The 23,310-nt window shown below is 41.0% G+C and overlaps 2 protein-coding genes and 1 long non-coding RNA gene across 4 annotated transcripts in view; 1 reads left to right on the forward strand and 2 right to left on the reverse strand.

Annotated features, from left to right (window-relative positions):
* The window catches only part of TTC17 (tetratricopeptide repeat domain 17), a 54,264-nt gene extending 53,986 nt beyond the window's left edge, over positions 1-278 (reverse strand). Inside the window, exon 1 of one of the 2 annotated variants that reach the window (XM_081891245.1) lies at positions 13-278. In XM_081891245.1, coding sequence (XP_081747371.1) covers positions 13-246 — 234 coding nt within the window. In that variant the 5' untranslated portion in view covers positions 247-278. The remainder of the gene's footprint in view (positions 1-12) is intronic. The other variant, XM_081891246.1, reaches the window with a different exon arrangement.
* Positions 175-6,342, forward strand: LOC309359046. The gene is made up of 2 exons (XR_014163707.1): positions 175-284; positions 5,978-6,342. It is a non-coding gene; the product is annotated as an uncharacterized lncRNA (long non-coding RNA).
* On the reverse strand, positions 3,214-22,080 carry API5 (apoptosis inhibitor 5). Its single transcript, XM_081891772.1, has 14 exons — positions 21,882-22,080; positions 20,265-20,426; positions 19,083-19,176; positions 16,714-16,779; positions 15,565-15,716; positions 14,604-14,810; positions 13,563-13,667; positions 13,052-13,141; positions 11,124-11,305; positions 9,421-9,514; positions 8,700-8,756; positions 8,075-8,151; positions 6,710-6,846; positions 3,214-4,694 (listed from the first exon to the last, which is right to left on the reverse strand). The coding sequence occupies exons 1-14, from the start codon at positions 21,948-21,950 to the stop codon at positions 4,615-4,617; spliced, it is 1,572 nt and encodes a 523-aa protein (XP_081747898.1). The 5' UTR covers positions 21,951-22,080; the 3' UTR covers positions 3,214-4,614.
* Positions 22,081-23,310: the final 1,230 nt, after the last annotated feature.

Below are 23,310 nucleotides of genomic sequence, written 5' to 3' on the forward strand. Positions count from 1 at the left end.
CCCCTCCCTCACCTGCTGCTGGATCTTGCCATCCTCGGTGACCACCCAGTGGGTGGTGGCGGCGCCAGGCTGAGCCGCAGAGCCCAGCAGCAGGAAAAGGCCCAGCAGCGCCCAGCCCGGAGAGGCGCACGCCAGCCCTCGACCACCCCGCCCGGACACTCCTGCTCCTGCTGCTGCTGCTACCGCCATCTTCCTCAAGCCCGGCCTACCCGCGCCACCCGGAAGCGGATTGACCTCCAGCGCCATTTTGGAGAAGGAAGTGCGCGCGCTCAGAAAGCTTAGAGGTACGAAAAGTTTAGACTCGCGCGAAGCCTGAACTTGTAAGCTTAGATGTTTCGAGACGCCGCTGTGCGCGGATGGATTCTCTGCGGCAGCAGCATAGCAGCTTGTTCTGCCCTCAGTCGACTCGCCTTGTAAGTGAAGTGGGAGAAGCCAGCTCCCTGTTAAGACCGCAAGTCCTGCGTGCGCGTGTCACTCTAAGTTTCCTCCTCTCCTATCTCTATGTGACCGGGAGAGGCCGGAGGAAGGGGAGGAGAGCGTTGGGTCAAACAGATAAGGACGTCTCGCGTGGCTGCGCCCCTGAGAGCGGGAGGCGGAGAAAGAATGTGGCGAAAGGGGGCGTGGCCTACAAAAGGAGGGCGCCGGGAGTAGAGAAGAGGCATCCTCCGCCACGCCCTCCCACGTTCTGCTCAGAGGCAGCAGCCAATCGCAGGCTCCCAGCCGCTGTCATCGGAAGGTGAATACGAGGCGCGCTCTTTTTGTTCCGCCAAGGGAGCACCCGCCAGCTGGCTGACCGCGTTGCAGTCCTTTGGTTGCACGTGTGCCTTAGGCTGCAATCCTGTGGCCGCTTTCCCGAGAGGAAGCTCTTTTTCACGGAGGGCCAGAGTAGACGGACTGCTTCTGACATGGGGCCATGTGCCCGTTTGGAGGCTGCTGCACCTGCCCGTCCGGACATTTCAGGCTGCCCCCCAATCTGAAAAAAACGCCCCAGCAACAGCAGGCCATATAAGAGATATACTGACACAGGGGCCGAAACCCGTGGCAGACATAGATTACCCTGGCCCCGTGCCCACTATTACAGCACCGAACAGAATCGGGCTCACCTGCATTCTGCACAGGGCAAAGGGGCCAGATTCCAAAGAATAAATGCCCTTAGAAATGACAATATTCAAAAAGTAGCAGGGAAACATTTCAGCCTTGCTAGACACTGCTGCTAATCTTAGAAGCTGTTAATCAAAAACAAGGTTCTTCCTCAACGTAGGAAGGAACTGCATCTAATCAATTTTAAACTGGTATTTTTGTACTATATTTTTGAATTTTTAATTATGACTTTAGTAAGAAGGAATGGACCACCTTTCCAGTATGCATCTATAGTTAAATGGGGCTGTTTAATGTGTGCCATGTGCACGACACATTAAGTTATCGAAGGCATTCAACAGCTTGAATACAGTGGGGATGACAGGGTCTGTCACTTGACAGGATGAACACTTGCACATGCACACCCCATTACCAAATAGGACTAATTAAAGGTACAAGAATTTAGGGATTTTCAAACCAGAATTTAGGAATGTTCCTAACCATCCAGAGATTTATGTAAGTCATTGCATCATTGAAAAGAAAGACTCATTTGTCAATGGCTAAAGATTAAACTTAACTGCAGGACCAGGAATATAGCTATGGATTATAGAATACCCTTAGAAATACATAGAATGGGTGACTGTGTGAGTGGACATTATTACATGTCCTTCACCCTCTGATCCGAGGCCGACTACATTAAAACACAGTATTAAAAACAATGTACCATCTCAAAAATGTAAGGTGGGTCCTAAAAATATACACCTCAGGTGTCAAAACCAAGGGTACGGATCTTCCATAATGGGGCTTCCCTTCTCCTCATGCAGCCTTCTTGCAACCCCCCAAACGGCTTCAGAGGATTGCTGGCGATCAGTAGAGAGTTAGAAGATCCAATGACTTAATTCAGTTTAAGGCAGCGTCCCAATAATGTCTACCAACATGGTCTTCAGGCATGTTCATTCCTAACTAGGGAGGCCAGTAAGAAAAAAAGAAGACAGAACCTTCCCGCACCTTTAATAGTTGTGTAGAAGATGGAGTGGCTTGTCATGAAAGCTACACCTGCTGAAATCCCTGTTCACAACAAAGTGCAGGAACCCCCTCCCTCACCTGGCCATCCTATTCACAATCTGCCTATCCAAGAGCACTGTAAATTTGCTGTGAATGACGAGGAAGAGAAAGGATGTTGCTGTTGTATTGCACTCTTACCTTCTTCAGATGAGCATTGCTTTTTCTATGCAAAAGCACCATGCTGCAAGTGCATTATCCCTTGATGACTGAGCCAAGTAGAGAATCACCAACACCCAACCAAGCTCTTTTAAGTGAATTAATTATATTTAACTCTCTTTTGCATCACACCCAACTCATAAGAACACACAAAAATGGTTTACATTTAGATTATCCCTAAAACCTAGAGATGACATATTTTGTTAAAAGTCCAGTGTGTTTTCAGGAACCTATCATTTAAAAAAGACCAAGCAACAAGAAGTCACTAACAAAATTACAAAATGGATTTATTGCAAAGGCATAAAGGAAATTTTACAAAGAGAATGTGATTAATGGGTGTCTCCAAAAAGAAGTAACTGCAGCCACAACAAAAAGTGAAAAAGCTAGCTGTTTCTAAGGACAATCTGCACATCATTTATGAATAGAAATAGTTTTTAGTCAATTTGTTACCTAGGGGACCCTCCCCATTCCCTGTCCAAAGATACTTGGGCACAGTAGTAATCACTGAATGCCCATCCTTAAAAATTAGGCTTTCACATTATTAAAGGACCTCAAATTGCCATGATAACCAAAATATGCAGCATACTGAATTAACCAAAAATATTTCAAAATCCATTTTGATCAATTATTTGTACTTTGACCAGGCCAGTTTCTAAAACAAAAATCTGAATAGATGTAGATGTTTCTCCTTAATTAGAATCATGTTTGTGGCCATCAAAAGAAAAACGAAACAAGGTTGTACACATCAAGGCTTCACCTGCAGTTCCATACTGGTTTAAACAGTCATGGTTTGCCCTAAGGAATCCTGGGAACTGTAGTTTGTTAAAGGGTCTGAGAGTTGTTAGGAAACACCTATTCTCCTGCTCCAAGTGGTATGATACTGCTTTAAATGCATAGCACAGATGGGGCCCAAAGAATGATTAAAATGATTTATTTGTCCAGTTTATAAACTGTTTCTCTCTGATATACATGAGGCTTGCTGGAAATATGCTTTGTACAAAATGTTGGTTTTCAGTACAGGCATCAAACTCTAGAGGGGAATGGGGGTGATGCGAAGAATGAATATGCAATTTTTAAAAATAAAGCCTGACACTGGGTAACTTAAACATTCCTGCAGTGTTATAAATTTTCCTATGATCTGTTACTGATACTGACATTTTATGCTGCTCACTCTTCCTCCTCCCATGCCTAAGGACCCAACGTACATTTTTAATGGGAAATATTTTTGGGGGGAGGTGAGAATCAAGTTTGCTACATCATATTATTTTAAATAAAATATCTAGAATCCTTATCACTATGATGATTCCATTATTACGTAAGATTTACCAAGATGTTTTAACTTTTTACCCAAGTGCAACTGAATAGCAGTAATTTCAAGTGCCTAATGCCATGCTTAATATTTGTAAACACAGGTATCTAACTAATTAAAAAAAAACAACACAAAAACAAAAGAGCTTCTTCTAAGGGCTAAACTGATCCAAGCTCTTTAACAAGAAAGAGTTATTACAGCATCACAAATTTGCCATTCTTGGGGTAGCATTTCTAGCAGTTTTATTCTTTTTCACTATAATTTTATGGCATATATATGAATATATATATGCACACACACATTTATAGAGAACACTTAAAAAGCCATTTGCAAAACACACATTATGTTACAATATATGGAGAAGAGCAAAATGTGTTCACGTTAACACCTGGTCTTCCCTGCTCCCTCCCACCCTTCCCAACAAGTAAATGGACTGACTTATGATAAAGAGCACAGATTATTCTGCATCCATGTTGCACATTTTAAAAATCAAGGATTCCTATCAACAATCAATGCTACCACTGGTAGCCTATACTACTTTTTCTGCAATATCATTCTTTCCCACTTACTGCAAAAAATAAAATAAAAATACGATTTTGTCTGGAGAAGGGTTACCGCTGATTTCAACTTCAGTTATAACATTTCCACCTCTTATCTAGCATATGAAAATTATTGTACACTAAGGAGCCTACTTTGTATAGCCATATTTATAGATGAATGTAACATCAGCAGGAAAACCCATGCTTTCTTCCTGAATAAGTCTTGAAGATGCTTAAAAAACAAACCCAGACACAAACTCAAACTGCCAGCTGCTAAACATCCAAAAATACAGTTGTAGCTTCACTGTGGGTGAGTCTGCAGTCCATTAGAAAAGTAGATCATACATACAAAGGTATAAGAACATTTAAATCAGTCTTTTGCAGAAGACAGTTCTTTAAACAATGCAGCCCTCCAGGCAATTCGTCAAGACTTGAAAGATGATCATGGCAATGAAAACACCATTGATTTTAGTAGATTCTTCCACGAGTGCGATTACCACGGCCACCCCATCCTCTCCCTCGTCCACCACGGAAACCACCTCTCTGCTCTGAAAATAAAGAGAAATAAAGGTCTGTTTTAAAACATATAGATCTCTGATTGACTAGAAGGAAAACAGCAACTACCCCTAGTTATAATTCTAGCTTTAAAATACAAGTGGCACTTAAGCAAACATGACAGTAAGAATTGCAACATACTCTCTAATCAAGTAGATGCGGAGCCCAACTGTGTGAAGCAAGACCAGTAAGAACCACACCAGCTCCCAGCGTATACTGCCCAGTTCACATAAGGCTTAATCCACATGGTCATTCTCCCAGTTACACAACCACTCAAGGGATAGGACAGTGTGAACCTGCCTTTGAATAGCTTTTCCTATGGTAACTATATTTCAAGTCAGAATATAAACCTGCTTGTATGTGCCTCCCAACTCTGAAACAAGGCTGAGTATGAAATATTTAGCATGTTCACGTGTGCTACCCCTCCTTATCCAGTAAAACTATTTTAACATCAAAGTATCTGATACACAGAAAAAGTAGTAGTAATCCGTATAATTACTCTGTATGTACATATTTTACACATACTGCATGTCTGTTGTTATCATTATTTCTTAACCATCCTTTACTCTGAAGATCACAGGCTGAGTTACATTAAAACATACAAACTTGAGATAGTGGAAGGTATAGTCAGCAATTTACTTCAGCTTGCAAGATGTCAAAGCTGAACACAAATTTGAAAATAGGCGCTTGCCAGTTTAGCTATGGTAATAACTCATTCCAAGAAAGGTTTTGCAAATGGCAAGTCAATTGGCTCTCTCCACCCCCCCCCCCCAATTATGCTACACAGGTACAGGTAGGCTAATCATTTCTTTGTGGACTTATTTGCAGAACTTGTTTAACAGAATAGAAAATAACTTTACCACTTATGGAACATGTGACTACCTGTATATTATTAAGTGTTGGAATCAAAGGGGACTATTTTGGAAGTGTCCACGTCATAGTTTCCAGTGTTCCTCATTATGCCTGCAGCCGTTTGCAACGCTAGACAAGCCACTTACAAAACTCTGGGGAACTTCCGATGAAGCACTAATTGCCGTTATACACTTATGAGACTCTTTTGAATCCAGACAATGTCTTTGTTAAGTAAACAGATTGTATATAAAAACACTGATTGCATATGAAAGCCAAAGTTTGTATCAAACATACCATTTTTTTAGCCCTTAACTGAATGAGAAAGCTGAACAATGCCTTTTAAAGAGAAAAAAATGTTGTGTGGAAAGGGCATTAATTGAAGCTGCTTATGGTGATCTCTCCAATTCTTATTTCGTTTTTCCAGCATTCTAGTAGGCTGCAGTCCTACCCTACTGACCAACAGTGGCAGAGATTCATTGAACAACACAGCCATTGTCACTCCTACAGCCCTGGCCAGGAAAGAAGGTGGGAGGACAGATCAAAAAGCCTTTGTGGTGCACCAGTGCTCAGGCTGGCAAAGCAAAGAAGGCTGGATCAGGTCCATTGCTGTCATATGAGAGCTGCAGGGTCTGCATAGTGTCTGGCATAGTGAATACGAGTTTGGATTGCTATTTCATGAAAGAATTAAGTGATGGCATGGAAGACCTTCCCATAAATCTGAATGAAGAGTTTCCTATCATGTTACAACCCCCCCTTCCTATTCAATGTGAATAAAACCTGACTCAAGAATTGGATGTGACAGGTTGAAATTGTATACAGGTAAATGCCAATGAGACCAAAAATAAATATCTTGTACTAGACCACAGACAGGAGACCTGAGGCTTTCCAGATGTTGCTCGACTAACAAAAGCTGCAGTCCAATAGCATCTGGAGGGCCACAGGCTTGCTACACCTGTCTAGACATTGTTCAATATGATATGTAAATCAAAATCATGCCAAGATTGTATCTCGAAAAAGCACACACAAAACTCATGAACAGGAATACCAGAGAACAACACCACCCAAAGGCAACAGAGCCTGGCAACTTATCTTACAACACAAAACAGAATCCTATTTCTCCCCTGCACAGAATAACACAATCTCTTGCAATGCTTACCATAAGAAAAATTTCCCAGGTTACTACTGTATTTCCCACTGGGTGGATTGTATATCTGCCTGGCATCCCTTTTTGGTCCTGCTGGAGCCTTCTTTGTTGGCAAGTCTGAAGCTGCATCCTCACTTGCTCTTTTTTGCCTTCAAAGAAAATAGGGGGGGAAAATATTGCAGAGACAAGTAAGAGTTAAAAAAAATGAACCCAATATGTACAGCAATGGAAAACAACAAAATTCCTAGCATTTCAAAGCAAGAAGATTCCTATTACCTTACTCACTAGCTCATTTGTTTGTAAAATTAAAAATTAAAATAAAATGAGAGCCCTCAGGGCAAATATGTCACAAAATTGATAAAACTGAACATCACCTTAATAACCAAAGCTTCTATTTTTCTTAGAGCAGAGGTAAGTAACCAAAGTGCTCTCCAGATATTGCTGGACTCCCCATAGCCCCAGCCAGCATAGCTACGGGCCAGGGATGATGGGAGTTACAAGTCAACATCTGGAAGACACCATCTTGGTTACCCTGAGTTTGGAAAAGCCTGCTCCTCTGCAAGAACAGGTGGGCTTTTACTTTTATTTCCAGACACCAATAGCAGAAAAATATAAAAGCAGCTTGCTTATTTTTATTTTTATAAAAAGAAAAACCCACCATCTGCTTATTCTCAAGCCAAGAAGATACTAGGTAGCCTTATGTTTTGCCTAGAGAAGAGATGACTCCTAGATTAGCCATCTTTTTTAGGACCAAGATGCCAGGATCCCAGGCACTGCATATGGCATTCTGCTCAGACATGCAGTATTTGTAGCTCTCCCTATTCTAGCAGCAGTAGTCTCTGAAAGGTTAAGGACTCTTTGGAGCAGCTCCTCACCAGGAGTGGGTACTTCTAGAAGGAACACAAAGATTATCAGCCCCCTGTACTTCTCCTGTGTGCATGGGAACATGTTGCCAAACTTCTCTGGATCCCAACCCATCTCTCTCTCTCTAGAGTAAAGTTATTACAATTGCTGAAGCGACTATTTGTTTTGCTAAATAAAGTATATTCTTTTTAAAGCAGAGGTTAGGTGGCCATCTCTAGTTGAGATTCCTGCATTGCAGGGTTGGACCAGATGATCCTCGAGGTACCTTCCAACTCTACAATTCTATTATTCCTTTTATCTTAACTCTCCTTTGGGTGTTCAAACACACTGACTCAATCAATGAATGTATACAAAATTATAACTTGTGCAGAATAACATTTTTGGCATAACTTTATAGATGTATAAATAGATTTAAAAGAAGATTCCAACATTACATTAACAGGGATCTGCTGGAGGGCAAAAAGACAAGAGAGAAATACATAAATAGTTGGAAGTCATTCACTGCTAACTTACCCAGCTTCAGATTTCTGTACTGGTTTCCATGACAGCGTCACTGTGCTCTTGTATGAAGGGGGAATGTGGAAGAGATCCTAGAGACAAAATAGGAATTATATGTTTCTGGGAATAGTACTTTAAACAGCTGAAGAATAGATGTTAAAAACTAAAGTTCCCCAATTCAAAATTTATTGCATGATGACAGATTTCCTGGATTTAAAAAAATTCACTCCAAAATCCACAATTGGGAAAATCCATCGTTAGGATCAGCATTAAGTATTAATTCAGTCTCTCTCTCTCTCACTTCTCTTTTATGTTTTTGTAAAGGATTTGATCAAATTCCATTGTTGAAAACAGACTAAATTTCCCTACAGGTTTGGTATAATGCTCAAGCACAACAGGGTGAGGATAGAATCTACTACTACTACTACTACTACTACTACTACTACTACTAATGCTGCTGCTGCTGCATCTGACTGGGCTGAGCAGCACCCAGCAAAAGTTACTGGAACAGTATTACTGTTTCCAGAAAGAACAGAGTTAGGGCCACAGAATTGATTGGTCACAAATAGCTTCAGGGCTAATATCTTCACCAAACCATCCTTTTAAAACAAATCCAGTAATAAAATATAGAAGGGCTTACCTTGATTAAAACATTGATGTTATTTGTAATTTTCAGTGCAACCACTTTAATTTTGTTCTGCAAAAAAGGAGAAAGGCTATCTTAGAAATGTTAAAAATTAAATTGTTTTTAAGTCTATATTTAAGATGTTTCCAATGAAGCTCAGTGCATTCTTTTCTTTTCTTTAAATGAACAACAACACTGAGGAGAACAGTTTTCCATTTGAAACACTACCAGTTGCTAGAGTCTGGAATCTTACATGCATAATCACATGCACATGTAGTTTAGTTATGGCCCTTTGGCTTAGGTGGAGGATTGGTGCAAAACCTCCCCCCCGCCCGCCCCTCTTGCTACACTTCTAGCAACACACTGCTTTTCTGTTCTCTATGAAACAGAGTGGATGCATAAAAATAGAAGCGATACAGTGACACTCTTCAATTAGTTCAATCCAAGGGTGCTTGCTTAAGTGGAGAGATACTTCTGCTCATGGAAAAAGACATCCCCCATTTTCATCAATTCCCCTTTTGTGCAGCTCCCATATCATATCCTGACAGTCTCACCCCCCTCGGGAGCAGATTTTCAGAAGGCACAGGGCAATTTGGAAAAACTATTTTTTGTGAGCAACACCCCCAGTTACTACTGATCAAAGCCACTGTCACGAGCTTTATCCATCAGACTATACTGTGTAAAAATCATTTTGGTAAATTCAGCTAAGGTACTGCCGTCACAGAGGACTACATACCTCTTCTGTCTTTAATGCTTCTCCTGTTTTGCCCTGGAGTGCCAAACGAAGCTGTCGGATGTAAACCTGCAGTCCTCTAGCAAAATACTGTAATCTTTAACAAAAGAGAATAGCTGAACAGTAAGTTATGCAACACACAGTGAAATCAAGATGATAAAAAGGAAAACTGCTAGTATCTTGAAAAAAAGAAAAGCCTCAACAGAAAGACATTTGGCAAACTGAATTTGCCTAAGTAAGAGACCTTATGTAGAATGTCCTAAATAAAGGTGTCTCTATAGAGGAATAAACTTTAGGGTAGATTTATGAATCAAGACTTTTTAATATCAAATATAATTTAAACATCAATCAAAACCAAGAACATTTTACTGAGAGAAGCGGAACTTTGATCCTAAACCTTCACTGCCTTGAAGGATATTTCCAAGAGAAGAAAAGGCTAAGGTGTAAACCCTACACAAACCCAGAGTGGAGTCCCTTTTGACGGATGGATAGTGCCTTGTACGTCTCCTTCCGGCAACTCCTGCAGCCAAGCTGGTGCCAAATGCGACTAAAATCAAAGTTGGCTCTCTAGTCTACCGGGGGTCCTAGTTGCGACAGCTACCATGAAAAATTTCCCATGACTTCCAAGTTACCATGGAATGGCAGTGGACGGCAAGCTCAGATTTATAAAGGGGTTTATATGTTTATGTTTTTATTTCATTTGTATATGTAAAATAAAAAAGGCAAATATATATGAAAAACTTCCCATAATGCCAATTTTAAATGCTGGGTAGACTCTATGCTGCTTGGGTCGGGGGGCGGGAGGGAATCAAAGTGTCTAAGGCAGGTGTTAAGGATGGATCCTACCCCCAGGATGCCAGATGCTGTCACTGACCATGGAGAAGATTGTTCTGATGCTGAAGAGAAATCTGAAAGAATTATGTAGTCTTTGGTATCTAACCACTCCTTTATCAATTTTAGAAACTGATTATGGAACAAAGGCATGGAGGAAATCTCACATGGAGGTTAGCAGAAAACCTCAGAGCAAAGCCCTAACCTAGGGTCACCAAGGGACACAAATGTTGAGATCCACTAAAATCCATTAAATAATCCTTAGACACATTTCGGTTACTATTGGTCAAAGTGCCATTTGATCTGAGAATTCGGAACATGTGAGCCCTTTATGAGTTCTTCAAGAGCAGCTTAAATTGCAGTTCAGTATTAATATGCTACAGGTCACGAACGTAAAGGTAATTCTTTGTTGGAAGCATTACAGCTTTTATACTCGATAAGCCTTCGGTGCATATTAAAAAGCTCAAGGCATTTTGTTTCACCGCCCAGTAAACTATTCATTTCATTGCTATACAAGTATAGGCTAGTTTGAGTTACAGAAAGACAATATGACATATCCAACAAGTAACTTTTAATCAGAAAACTGAGAAGAATACTCTCATTAATTTTAGAGGGCCAGAAGCAAGTTTGAAATGTCAGTTTGGGGCTATACAGCTATTCTGACATAGACATTTCCCTATTGCCCTGAAAACTAGGAACAGTATCTTCAATATTTTCAGTCTGAAGTTTTAGTTAACCTTTTCTATTATTGGCTAAAGCTTGCTTATTAATCACATGGTTAATTATAACTGGCAGAGAAAAGATCAGCAGGATTCTACATGACTCCATTACTGCTATTCTAATGAAGTCTGCACATGCATAAACTTTAACGTTACCTGATTTTAAAGTCTTTCACTTTCTCTGTGTTCAGCTTGGCTGTCAGGAAGTCTGGAAGTTTTCGACCTAGTTGATGAAAGCTATATAACAAACACTCCACATAGCTGAACTGCAATTTGGGCTCTTCATTGCCAGCGTTCTCCCCATTCTCCGCTTCTTCTGGAGGGAGTGGCATGTATTCCTGAGAAACAGAAACCAGAAGAATTGACACTTGTTACTTCATGTAGTATTTAAGATGTCATTGCGTCAACTATGTATTTGTTACCAAATCTCCTTCCGAAAGAGGTTCACAAACATGGTTGCACAGCCAAGTACAGTGGTGCCTCGCAAGATGAAATTAATCCGTTCCGTGAGGCTCTTCGTATAGCGGTTTTTTCGTCTTGCGAAGCAAGCCCATTGACAGCTTAGCGGATTAGCGGTTTTTAGCGATCAGCTGTTAAGCGGCTTATCAGCGGATCAGCTGATAAGCGGCTTAAGAAAGGGGGGGGGGAGAGGGAAAGAAACCCGCAGGAACTCGCAAGATATTTTCGTCTTGCGAAGCAAGCCCATAGGGAAATTCGTTTTGCGAAGCGCCTCCAAAACGGAAAACCCCTTTCGTCTAGCGGATTTTCCGTCTTGCGAGGCGTTCGTCTTGCGGGGCACCACTGTATATTTAATCCCAGCTGTCATAATTAGGGTGCAATCTCAAGCCATATTTGTCCTTTTAAAAACCAGAACACACAAACTGCCAACATTTCCCCTGTTATTCTGTCCCTGCTCCTCCCTTCTACTTCTCCGACTGAGTGAGAGTAGGTAGCAGCATTTTAAATGTTCCCTTTTACTTCACTCAGTCAAGATTAGTCGGCTTTTGTCTGCCATTTTCCACTGCATCTTGACCTCTGCAGAGTGTTTATCCATTCCAGTGTCCCTGCTCTCCTCCTGACTCTCTCCTCGGCAGCAAGACAAAGACATAGGCATATATTCAGATGGAATTCATTCCCATTGCCTACTACAGGGGTGGGCAGACTCTTCCCCAATTCCATATTGGTGAAGGGAGCCCAGATGGAAACATGGGGAAGGGGAGTGATTAAAGAAGTGGTGGTGGGGACCCTCGGTAATCAGACCACAGGACAGAGACTTTTAAAAAAAAGGTGTGTGGGGTTATTGTTAGCTATTGTGATACAGTGGTACCTCGGGTTAAGAACTTAATTCATTCCGGAGATCTGTTCTTAATCTGAAACTGTTAGCTAATGGGGCCTTCGGCTGCCGCACAATTTCTGTTCTCATCCTGAAGCAAAGTTCTTAACCCAAGGTACTATTTCTGGGTTAGTGGAGTCTGTAACCTGAAGCGTCTGTAACCCGAGGTACCACTGTATATATTTTTGTGTTTTTATAATTTAAACCACCCTGTGATCTTTGGATGAAGGGCAGTATGCAAAAGATTATAAATAATAAATCCTCCTCTTGCAGCCCACTTAGAAGACAGGAAGACAGAGATCGGAAAACTACACCCACTCCACAAATTTATGGCTCCCTTACAGATTACACCAAGGCAGGGGGCGGGGGAGCCCAATGTTGGAGGATGACAACAGTACTCCACCTGTGGTTTGGTGGTCTAGCTACCAAAGCTGGACACAATTTGTGAGTCCCTGCTCTCTATTACTGAAGCCAAGCATGTATTTCCTCCCGGCTGCTATTCAAGCATCTTTCAAGTGCTGTGCTATCCACAGAGAATTGAACTTCTTCACACTTGTAAACACACTGTGTATGAAAATTAGTCAACATCTGGTGTTCAAATCTGCTAAAGCAATTAGCTATTACAACACGGTTATCCCTCTGGAAGTACTATCATTACACTAGGTGCTTTTCAATTCAAATAAAATAAAAGGCATAATGAAATCTAATTACAAACTTTCACTCTCTCTCTTAAGACTAATAATCCTCTTACCAGTAGTTTATCAAAAAGCTTCTTCAAATTTGATTCTAGCTTTTCCATGTCTCCACAAAAGGAGCTCATCTCAGCAAGCAGTTTCAGCACCTACAGTGGGTGGGGAGAGAGGAAAAGGGCCATTGGAAAATTAACAGTTGCAACTTTATACCATGACAATTATAAAAAAAAGAACAGATTTTAAGACAGAAAGAAAGGGCTTATTCCTGGATATGACAGTGCAAATCAGAAAATGTGCCTAGAGGGTGGAAGATAGTGCCTCCTGTAGGATCTTAGTTGAACAGCATTCTTTCAGGCTGCAGACTATATGCATAAATTGTTTGAATTTTGTTCTGCATAGCAGCACACATGATAAAAAAGCAAATCTATGTAATACTTTAGGAGAGAGTATAAAATAAGACAAGCAGAATCAGCCTTGTCCAAATTAGCAATAAATTTATTCCTATCTTCTTTTGGCATACCTTGGATACCTATAATTCAGGCCCCATGAGATATTTCCAGATTAGCTTACCTCTAACTGTATATCAAGGCCTTCAACTGGGGTGGTCAGGGAACTCAGGTTTGGCAGCACATGCTCACAGAAGTAAGTGACAAATCTTGTGGAGTGAACATTTTTCTGTAGAAAAACAAAATAGCAGCTGTAACAGCAACATTTTCCAATGCTTTGCTGCACAATTCCAATTTTTCATTTGATAGCAGCTAGCACTAAAAGCCTTTTTAATCACAAGATCATTAAGTTAGCATACTACTACGTAAACATGACACTGTTTTCCAAGACTGAAACACCTTCAAAGATTTTAGACAGCAAGCATGCTCAGATAAAACAGTGGTGTGATTTACATACAGTGAGAGATAGGAAAGCTACAACTCTAGCAAACAGGTACCTTAAATGGGTTGGTTTCCTTTCTTTAAAGCTTTAAACTCAGCTTCTTTTAATTCCACTTGGTTTTTAATCTGATTTAAATTTTGTTGTCTCCTCCCTGATTTGTTTTGGTTAATTTTATTCTGCACTTGATTTTAATCTATCTTAACTAGATTTTATTGGGTGATACCAAACATTAATCATTCTCAGGGTAGATCCAATGAAATTGATGGCCTTGCTCTATTTATTGGGAGAGTCCTTGAGGGGATAAAAGTAGCATACAAGCTATTTTATAAATATATATCTGTGACACATACAACGGTCTTGCAACTTTTCACAGTCATGTACAGTGGTACCTCAGGTTACATACGCTTCAGGTTACATACGCTTCAGGTTATAGACTCCGCTAACCCAGAAATAGTGCTTCAGGTTAAGAACTTTGCTTCAGGATGAGAACAGAAATCGTGCTCCGGCGGTGCGGCGGCAGCGGGAGGCCCCATTAGCTAAAGTGGTGCTACAGGTTAAGAACAGTTTCAGGTTAAGAACGGACCTCCGAAACGAATTAAGTACTTAACCCGAGGTACCACTGTATTGTATTATGGGATAGTCATTCTGACACAACCAATACAGCCATGCTGTATTGTCACAACAGTCACAACACTTAAAAAACAAAACACCATAAATACTTACTGAGAAAAGCGGGACTGCTTGACGAGTACACTGTAAGAGTCTATCCACACAATCGGGGTCAGATGGATTGAAGGTCTGCTCAAGATCAGCTTGTTCAGCCACTAGTTCAACTAGCTGCTGCCGCCCACTCACTGTCTGCAGGCTTTTCAAGCCTGATAGTATCTTCATAAATAAGACAAACTCCTCTCCTGTCACATCCTCGAGCACCTTAAGAAAAGAGAAAAATAGAAAAGAATGAAGAATCATACCAATGCAGGTGGGAACAAGTGCCCATGTGTTATTTTTCCTTGCAAATGATCATTCCTCACTTAATTTTTTTACAGCACATTTCAGTGTACAAACCATTTTTAAAAGCTCTTCCTTTAGTATTAAAGCTTCCATGCAATAAAAGTCAGATGGAATGATCTCCCCCAATGCTTCATATCTGAGCAGAATTTGAATCTTGGGCGAACATTCTGAATCCAACACTTTGTACATTATGCCACACAGAACCCAAGTGCTGCTGCAAATTAACTTGTTTTATTTAATACAATGGGTCTAAGGCTGCAAACCTTTGTAAATTTACCTGGGCCAAAGCCCTACTGTACTCAGTGGGACTTTTCTCTGAGCAAATATAAAAATGGGATTAAGGAACAATGGTTTCTCTCCATCTTAAAATAAATGCTAGCTATCACTTGGATGCTTCTCCACCACTAAATGGAAAATGACCCTTATGTGGCTGTGAACAAAAGTGAATACGAAGATTATAGTCTTTTTATTAGCAAAGCTGATATTCAATTTTAGATAATGTAAAATGTTAAGATTCAATAGATGTTAGATAGGTAACATTACCAAGTGGCTTGACAACGTGTTTCCTACACATATGGTATGTGAAGTTGTAAAATTTATTCCTCCAATTCCAGTATCACCCCCCCCCCCTAGATAGCTAACTTAGGTATTCTCAAAAAACTAATGTACTCACTTTCTTCGATTCTGTTAGTACGAGTTCTTCTACTTCTTTTGTTAACACCTCTTCAGGCAGTGTTTTGAGTTTTGTGGAGAGGAATTTGATGGCTCTTTCTCGTACAATATCCTCTCCTTGAAGAATCTGACTAAATAAACCACCCAGTGTTCCTAAAATAGAAATAAATATCACATAAGCATCCCTTTACAATTGAAAGGAATATAATTTTGTTAGATATTTGAGTATTCCAAGTATATGTTATATAACATATGTTATATGTTATAAACACCATCTCCAACTCCTCAAAAGATTTTGTCAACGGTGTCTCCAAATTTTTTTTACACATCTCTTGGGATGACAGGCAAACTAATGCCAGTGTACTGGAAGAAGCAAAGATCACCAGTGTTGAAGCAATGATTCTTCAACATCAACTTTGTTGGACTGGTCATGTTGTGCAGATGCCTGATTATCACCTTCCATAGCAACTACTCTATTCCGAACTTTAAATTGGAAAGCGTAATGCTGGTGGTCATCAGGAGAGGTTTAAAGACTCTCTCAAGGCAAATATTTAAAAATGTGGTATAAACACCAACAATTGGGAAACACTTGCCTGCGAGCGCTCCAAATGGAGAACAGCCTTTACTAAAGGTGTCATAGGCTTTGAAGACGTTCGAGCTCAGGACAAAAGGGAGAAACGTGCTAAGAGGAAGGCACGCTTGGCAAACCCTCACTGTGATCAACTCCCGCCTGGAAACCTATGTTGCCACTGTGGAAGGACATGTGGATCCAGAACTGGCCTCCACCGTCATTTACGGACTCACTGTTAAAACCGTGTTTATGGAAGACAATCTTACTTGGCTACAAGTGATCGCCAAAGAATAACATGAGTCAGCTACATGGAAATAATTGTAAATGTTATATACCACATTAGAAGAAAAAATCCTGTTGCTTCTAAAAGATCTATACCCTCCTCTGGAATAGCTATCTATTGTAATACACAAAATTATATTCTTTGTATCTTTGCAAATTGTTCTATTATTTTTGTCAAAAAGGTATTCAGACTGGTAACTATTCCGTATCTCCCAAAAGATAGTCAATTCTCATCCCAAAAGATCCAACAGAGCGTACAAACAATTTATAAATGTCAGGATATAAGGCATACTTTACCTTTAGCATCCATCTTAAATATGCTTAGCAAAGCATTGTTAACCAAGTTGAATTCTGCAGAATCATCTGGGGAAAAGAGAAAATTAAAGATGAAAAATATTTTTAATTCTAGCTAAATAAAGTGAAGCACTGGAAATCGACACAAACTAGAATCTCATGTGATAAGAAATTATTCAAAGAACCAGGTGAAGAATGAAAGTGGCAAAACCATCGTCTGAAAAACAGAAGGCAGATAACATAGCAGTACAAATACAAAGCTGCATCAGCTGACTTATGTTTATTCCCTTCCCGGAAGCATATAAAACATTCCCTGTAAAACACCATGCACAATGATAGCATAATAATAACACTGCTTATTTTTTTAATATGCGTTTTATTAGTTTTCTTGCTTAGCAAACACATACAAGAAATTAACAAATATGATAAACAAAAACAAAAAAACCAAAAAACCCCATACATATATCCATATAACCATATGTTCTTACAAAAAAACTTATGCCACCATATTCTTAATTCCCAATTCCTTATCTTCCCCAATAGACTTCCATCTTCCTCAAAGCGGGTCTGTCTTATCTGATTAATAAACTGCTTCTTTAATCATTTTGCCATTTCTTCTGTTATCTGAATACTATTCTTATAATCCATATTGTGGTTAGCAAAAATTAATCAAAGCATGTCCAGGTTTTAACCTGAGAGCACTGTTTTTTAAAATATTCTTTATAAACTATAATATTATAATTTATGATTTATAAATAACACTGCTTATTTAATAATAATAATAATAATAATAATAATAATAATAATAATAACAACAACAATAACAATAATAATATTTTATTTATACCCCGCCCTCCCCAGCCAAGGCCGGGCTCAGAGCGGCTTACAAGCAATAATAAAAACAAGATGAATGATTACAACTTAAAAACAAAAATAAAATACATTAAAATAATGGAACATTAAAATATTAAAATGTAGCCTCATTGCAGGAGGAGAAGGAAAAGAAAGGGAAAAAAAGAGAGGGAGGGAATCAAATTGGCTCCAAGCCAAAGGCCAGGCGGAACAACTCTGTCTTACAAGCCCTGCGGAAAGAAATCAGATCCTGCAGGGCCCTGGTCTCATGAGGCAGAGCGTTCCAGAGTTGAAAAGGCCCTGGCTCTGGTTGAAGACAATCTAACTTCCTTAGGGCCTGGGACCACTAGGGTGTTGTTATTTATGGACCTTGAGGCTCTCCGTGGGGCATACCAGGAGAGGCAGTCCCGTAGGTACGAGGGTCCTAGGCCGTGAAGGGCTTTAAAGGTTTTATTTTACAACAGAAACAAACAAAAGAAGCAGAATACAACAGAAACAAGCACAAAGACAACAATTCTAGATTCAGGTAGGTAGCTGTGTTGGTCTGACGTGGTTGAAATAAATTAAAATATTGTCCAGTAGCACCTTACGAGACCAACTAAGTTTGTTCTGGGTATAAGCTTTCGTGTGCATGCACACTGAAGAATATCTGAAGAAGTGTGCATGCTCATGAAAGCTTATACTCAGAACAAACTTAGAAAGACAACAATGTTTAATCAATGGGCAACATACAACACCACACAAGCAGACCTCCCCCTTCATTTATATCCCCTTGCACCCGCCCCTCTGCTCCAGAGGGAATCTATTGCTTTAGGTGATAGGGGCAGGAGAAGGAATTCATTCTGCCAAAAGTGTACATTCCACCAGTGAATGAACACCACTGGATTTCAGCCAATGTCTAGAAGCCATATACATCTATCTATCCCATTTAACTGTGGGAAGCAAAAAGTTTCATTGCAACATGTGAAACAGCATTGTTTCCAACAAACCTATGCAGCTTTTAAGACAAAGACCTAGAGGTTGTGGATACTTCTTCCCCAAGAAGCTAGCATGAAGAATTCCTGCACTAGCCAGAGCAGGTGTACCAGCTGCTGTGCCAGTGCACTAGAAGAGGGCACCTTCTAGTGAAAGACACAGAATGGTAGGGGTTCCATTTGGTTCTGAGGCATGCCTGTCCTTTTCTGCCTGCAATGGTACATTAGCATAGCCCTTTCCTGCACTGTGGACTATGTACCTTTTAGCACGAGTCAAGATTGACAAGCACCTTTTAGAATGTACAGATTGCCAGCTCCCTGTACATGTTGAGTTTTCAATCAAAGGAGGGTCAGAGTGTTTAGAAATTTGAATGGTAGGTAAGACAGCAAAAGTTATGGGCTGGTGAAGACTCCGAAAATACAGAACTGCAAATATTGACATGGAAAAAACAAGATGGTTAAGGAATACAACCATAGCAATGAATCTATAACCTTGCTCTGATTACACCTTGTAAGGTTACAAATACAAACACCAATCTCTTCTACCTGACTGAAGAAGTTGGGTGAGTATATCTGCCACTCTGGGGAGGTTGTCACCGGTAGCAAACTGAGGTAATTCTTTGATTGCTTGGCGCCGGATCTATAAACAAAACAAAGACACACACATTCACCAACCAAGGAATTAAAATTCTCTTACACAGATGATAAAGTTTCAAAAAAAAAAAAAAAAAAAAAAGAGGTTGGGAAAGTCAGACACAATCTATTGTCTGAATGTGTTGTCAGTTTTTATGTTCACCGTTACTTAATTGCAAGAGGCCTAAGGCTACCATGAGGCTCCGCTAAAGGATTTAGCCTGAAATCCTATATAAATGTACCTGGGAGGAAGCTCCTCTGAAAATGGGACTTACTTTGTGGTAGATATGTAAATATGACATGCTTATCTGTCATTAGATCATCACAGTACACCAGATGAACAGTCTAAAAGTCACATCAATATCTACTGAGGTTAACACACACCCAAATAAAACTACAACACAGACAAGTTTAAAATGACAAATTTCCTCTTGCACTGTTGCTAAACATTTTAACAACTAAAACAGATTTAAGGATGAACCTTTTCTGTACAACTTTCTCACTTTATGTCATTGTTTTGTAAACAGGCAATGATGATGTAGTTTCATCCTGCCTTTGGGAGTCATTCCTGTTTTGGTTTTGCTAGTTTGCATTGTTCTTTTGAAAGTGGTATTTAAATTATTTTGTTAATTCATTTTAAATTTTACACCATATATGTTGAGAGCACATGTTGAAGAGAAGCTTATAAATTCATAAATAAACTACTGTATATGAAAATACTTTTTGAAAACTGATGCCTGTGCCTAAATGAAGTTTGTATGAACCCCAACTCCTGATGAACAGGTAAAAAACGTACCCACACTTGCTCCCAGATGATTATATGGTACATTTTTTTAAAAAAATACACTATCAACTTCCCATAATTTTGTTTCATAAAATAATTTACTAATCAATTGACAAGCATGCCAATCCTGGTTAAATAACCCAAAGATGTAATAGCAGTTTCTCCTGGTTTAGACCTTATGAGTGAAAAGTGTTCTGTTCCCCCACAATTTTTTTATGGTTAATCTGATAGTGGGGTGGGGATGAGAGGGGAACGGATGAAATCAGAAGGAACAAGAGGCAAGTGCTAACTGCCGATGAAAAAATACTTACAGAAACGTCTTCATCCTCACAAAGGTCCAGTTGGGCATTGATAGCTGAATCTGCCAGTTCAGGGAAATGTTTGAAGAATTTTGGAATAAATTGTGCTGCTAATCTCTTCTCCTTGGCACCTCCCTTGACACCATCCAAGATCACCTGGTAAGCATCTTTGTGCTAAAACAGAAGATAGAAACTCTCTGCTTTATGCAGTTAACAGATGCAATAATCTACTGCAATATCAGAATACTGTTATAAGGCTCTGAATAAATTTATATATAAAGAATGAGATATTTATAGCTTAGGCATATCCGAGAGTATATCACCACTATCCACTGCAGATCTCACCACCACTAATGTGCCAAACAGCACCCATAAAGTTATTTTTAGTGTCTGTTAGATAACTATAAAACCACTTTTCCTAAAAGTCTAAGGTTGCAAACCAATGCCCATGTACATGGGAGTAAGTTTCACTCAATTCAGTAAGGCATGTATAGGATTGCATTGCAAGCATCTTCTACAAATACTGCAATATCATCCTATTTGTCCTAGTTTTTGGGGAGCAGGCTTAATCTGGGAAAGAGCTGAACACTTTTATCATTATGTGTGCAGTGTTTAATTTTAGATGGATACTTTATATGCTCTTCATAACCTACTGCTAGGTGTCCCCAAGTGTTGGAGGAGACAGAGCCATGGATCATCGCGGGTGGAATTATAGTGCAAAAAAAGAAGACCCCTCCCCGGTCTTTTACACACATCAAGGTACAACATAGCAAACACAGATGTTTACAAGAAGAAGAGCTGAGGGGGGGGGACCCTGTGTTTGTGAGTACAGTACAGCACTGGGGAAAGGGCATCCCTTGGGGCAATGGCGTTAGAAGAGGATGCATGGCACACAAGTCTCTAAGGCCACAATTCTAAAACACACACTCCTGAACACAGGAGGAATGGTAAGTAAACATGCATAGGGCTGAGCTGTAGGGATGCATACTCACGACAACGTAATGCTACATGTTATACAAAATGAGATGTTATAGCGCATCACTTGCGACTACGGATTTCTGAATGAACGCCCACATAAACACGACTACAACCCTTTCCTCTATAAGCAAGCGCAGCAGGCAGCACATGGTATCCTGCGGCCGCAATTCTAAACAGGTTTACTTTTGAGGAGAAAAAAAACCCCTTGAACTAAACGAGCGCTGGGAGAAGCGAGCACGGGATTACTACACTGCACGTCCCGTCCCCCCCCCCCACAAAACACCTCTTCTTTATCCTTTTACGAAAAAGAACCGGGTTTTTTTTTATTTTTTTAAGCAGGCCTTTGCCAAGAGCCTTCGGCCCAGCCGTGATCTCAAGCTCCTACCCTCAGGTTGTTTAGCTAAGGAAGGGGCACCTTCTCAATGGAAGATTTCTAGCGGAGGGGGAGGAGGTGCCCCCCAAAGGGGGGGGGTCCGAATCCAGACTCATGACGGGGGGAGGGAGGTGAGCAGAGGCGGAGCGTGGGGAGCCTGGCTCGTCCTCCTTTCTCTCCCCCCCCCCCCATAGCCGCCTCCGCCGCATAAAGGCGCCGATGTTCCCCCGCCGCCGCCTAGGCCCAGGAGCCCCGCGCGCAGTCCGAGCCGCTCGCACCTCGGCCGCGGTCTCCTTGGCGTCGGCTAGGATTCCGTAATTACGGTACAGCTCCTCCACGGTGGGCATCGTGCCGCGGATGGTCCTCTCACGGCCGGCCTCTCTCGCTCTCTCAATCTCCCGCTGAAGCTGCGACGAAAACAACCGCTTTCCCTTTCACGCCACCTCCAACCCGCGGGCGGAAGCGAGCGGAACCGCCTAGTCAGGCCGCGCGCGGCTTCCGGCGGCGGTGGGAAGAGGGCGCATCTGCCCCCGTCCTGCCTACAGCGGCCCCTGCCGTCGCGGAGGTGTCGTTGCAACCGGCGCGGAAGCGGAGCGAGTGATGTCAGTCACATTCAGGAATCAGTTGGTCTTTAAGGTGCTACTGGAAGGAATTTTTTTTGTTTTGACATTCAGGAATCTTTCTCGTTCGCCCTTCTGCTGCGGTCGAATCAGGAGCCGGCTTCCCGCTAGGAATGCTGATGTTCGTCAGCCCCTTCTTACGTAGAAGGTTCATGTGCTACCATTCTTTTTTATTATTACTTTAAAAAAGGTGAAAAAACCTGCTACTATGAAGGTGAAAGAGGAGAGCGCAAAATGTGGTCTGAAGCTCAACATCAAAAAACGAAGATCATGGCCACTGGTCCCATCACCTCCTGGCAAATAGAAGGGGAAGAAATGGAGGCAGTGAGAGATTTTACTTTCTTGGGCTCCATGATCACTGCAGATGGTGACAGCAGCCACGAAATTAAAAGACGCCTGATTCTTGGGAGAAAAGCGATGACAAACCTAGACAGCATCTTAAAAAGCAGAGACAACACGTTGCCAACAAAGGTCCGTATAGTTAAAGCTATGGTTTTCCCAGTAGTGATGTATGGAAGTGAGAGCTGGCCAAAAAGAAGGCTGATCGCCAAAGAATTGATGCTTTTGAATTATGGTGTTGGAGGAGACTCTTGAGAGTCCCATGGACTGCAAGAAGAACAAACCCACCCATTCTTAAGGAAATCAGCCCTGAGTACTCACTGGAAGGACAGATCGTGAAGCTGAGGCTCCAATACTTTGGCCACCTCATGAGAAGAGAAGGCTCCCTGGAAAAGACCCTGATGTTGGGAAAGATGGAGGGCACAAGGAGAAGGGGACAACAGAGAACGAGATGGTTGGACAGTGTTCTCGAAGCTAATAACATGAGTTTGACCAAACTGCGGGAGACAGTGGAAGACAGGAGTGCCTGGCGTGCTCTGGTCCATGGGGTCACGAAGAGTTGGACACGACTAAACAACAACAATAACAACAGGAAGAGTACATCTTGGTAGCAGATGTTGCAAAACATTGCTGTTTGAGCACTGGGAAAATAGCAAAAGGAGAATGATTGTGAGAAAAGCCATCCTGCTCCAAAACTGCACAGTTGTGCTTTAAAAGACCCAAGGACTAATAAAAATGTTGAATAAAG

This window comes from Podarcis melisellensis (genome assembly GCF_964234715.1).
Source record: "Podarcis melisellensis genome assembly, chromosome: 1".
Taxonomy (NCBI): domain Eukaryota; kingdom Metazoa; phylum Chordata; class Lepidosauria; order Squamata; family Lacertidae; genus Podarcis; species Podarcis melisellensis.

Coding starts and splice junctions, on each gene's coding strand:
- API5 (XM_081891772.1), bottom strand. CDS start 21,950: ATGCCCACCGTGGAGGAGCTGTACCGTAATTACGGAATCCTAGCCGAC. Junction 13,142..13,562: donor GCCTTGATATACAGTTAGAG/GTAAGCTAATCT, acceptor CACCCACTGTAG/GTGCTGAAACTGCTTGCTGA. Junction 6,847..8,074: donor GTACAGAAATCTGAAGCTGG/GTAAGTTAGCAG, acceptor TTTTCTTTGAAG/GCAAAAAAGAGCAAGTGAGG.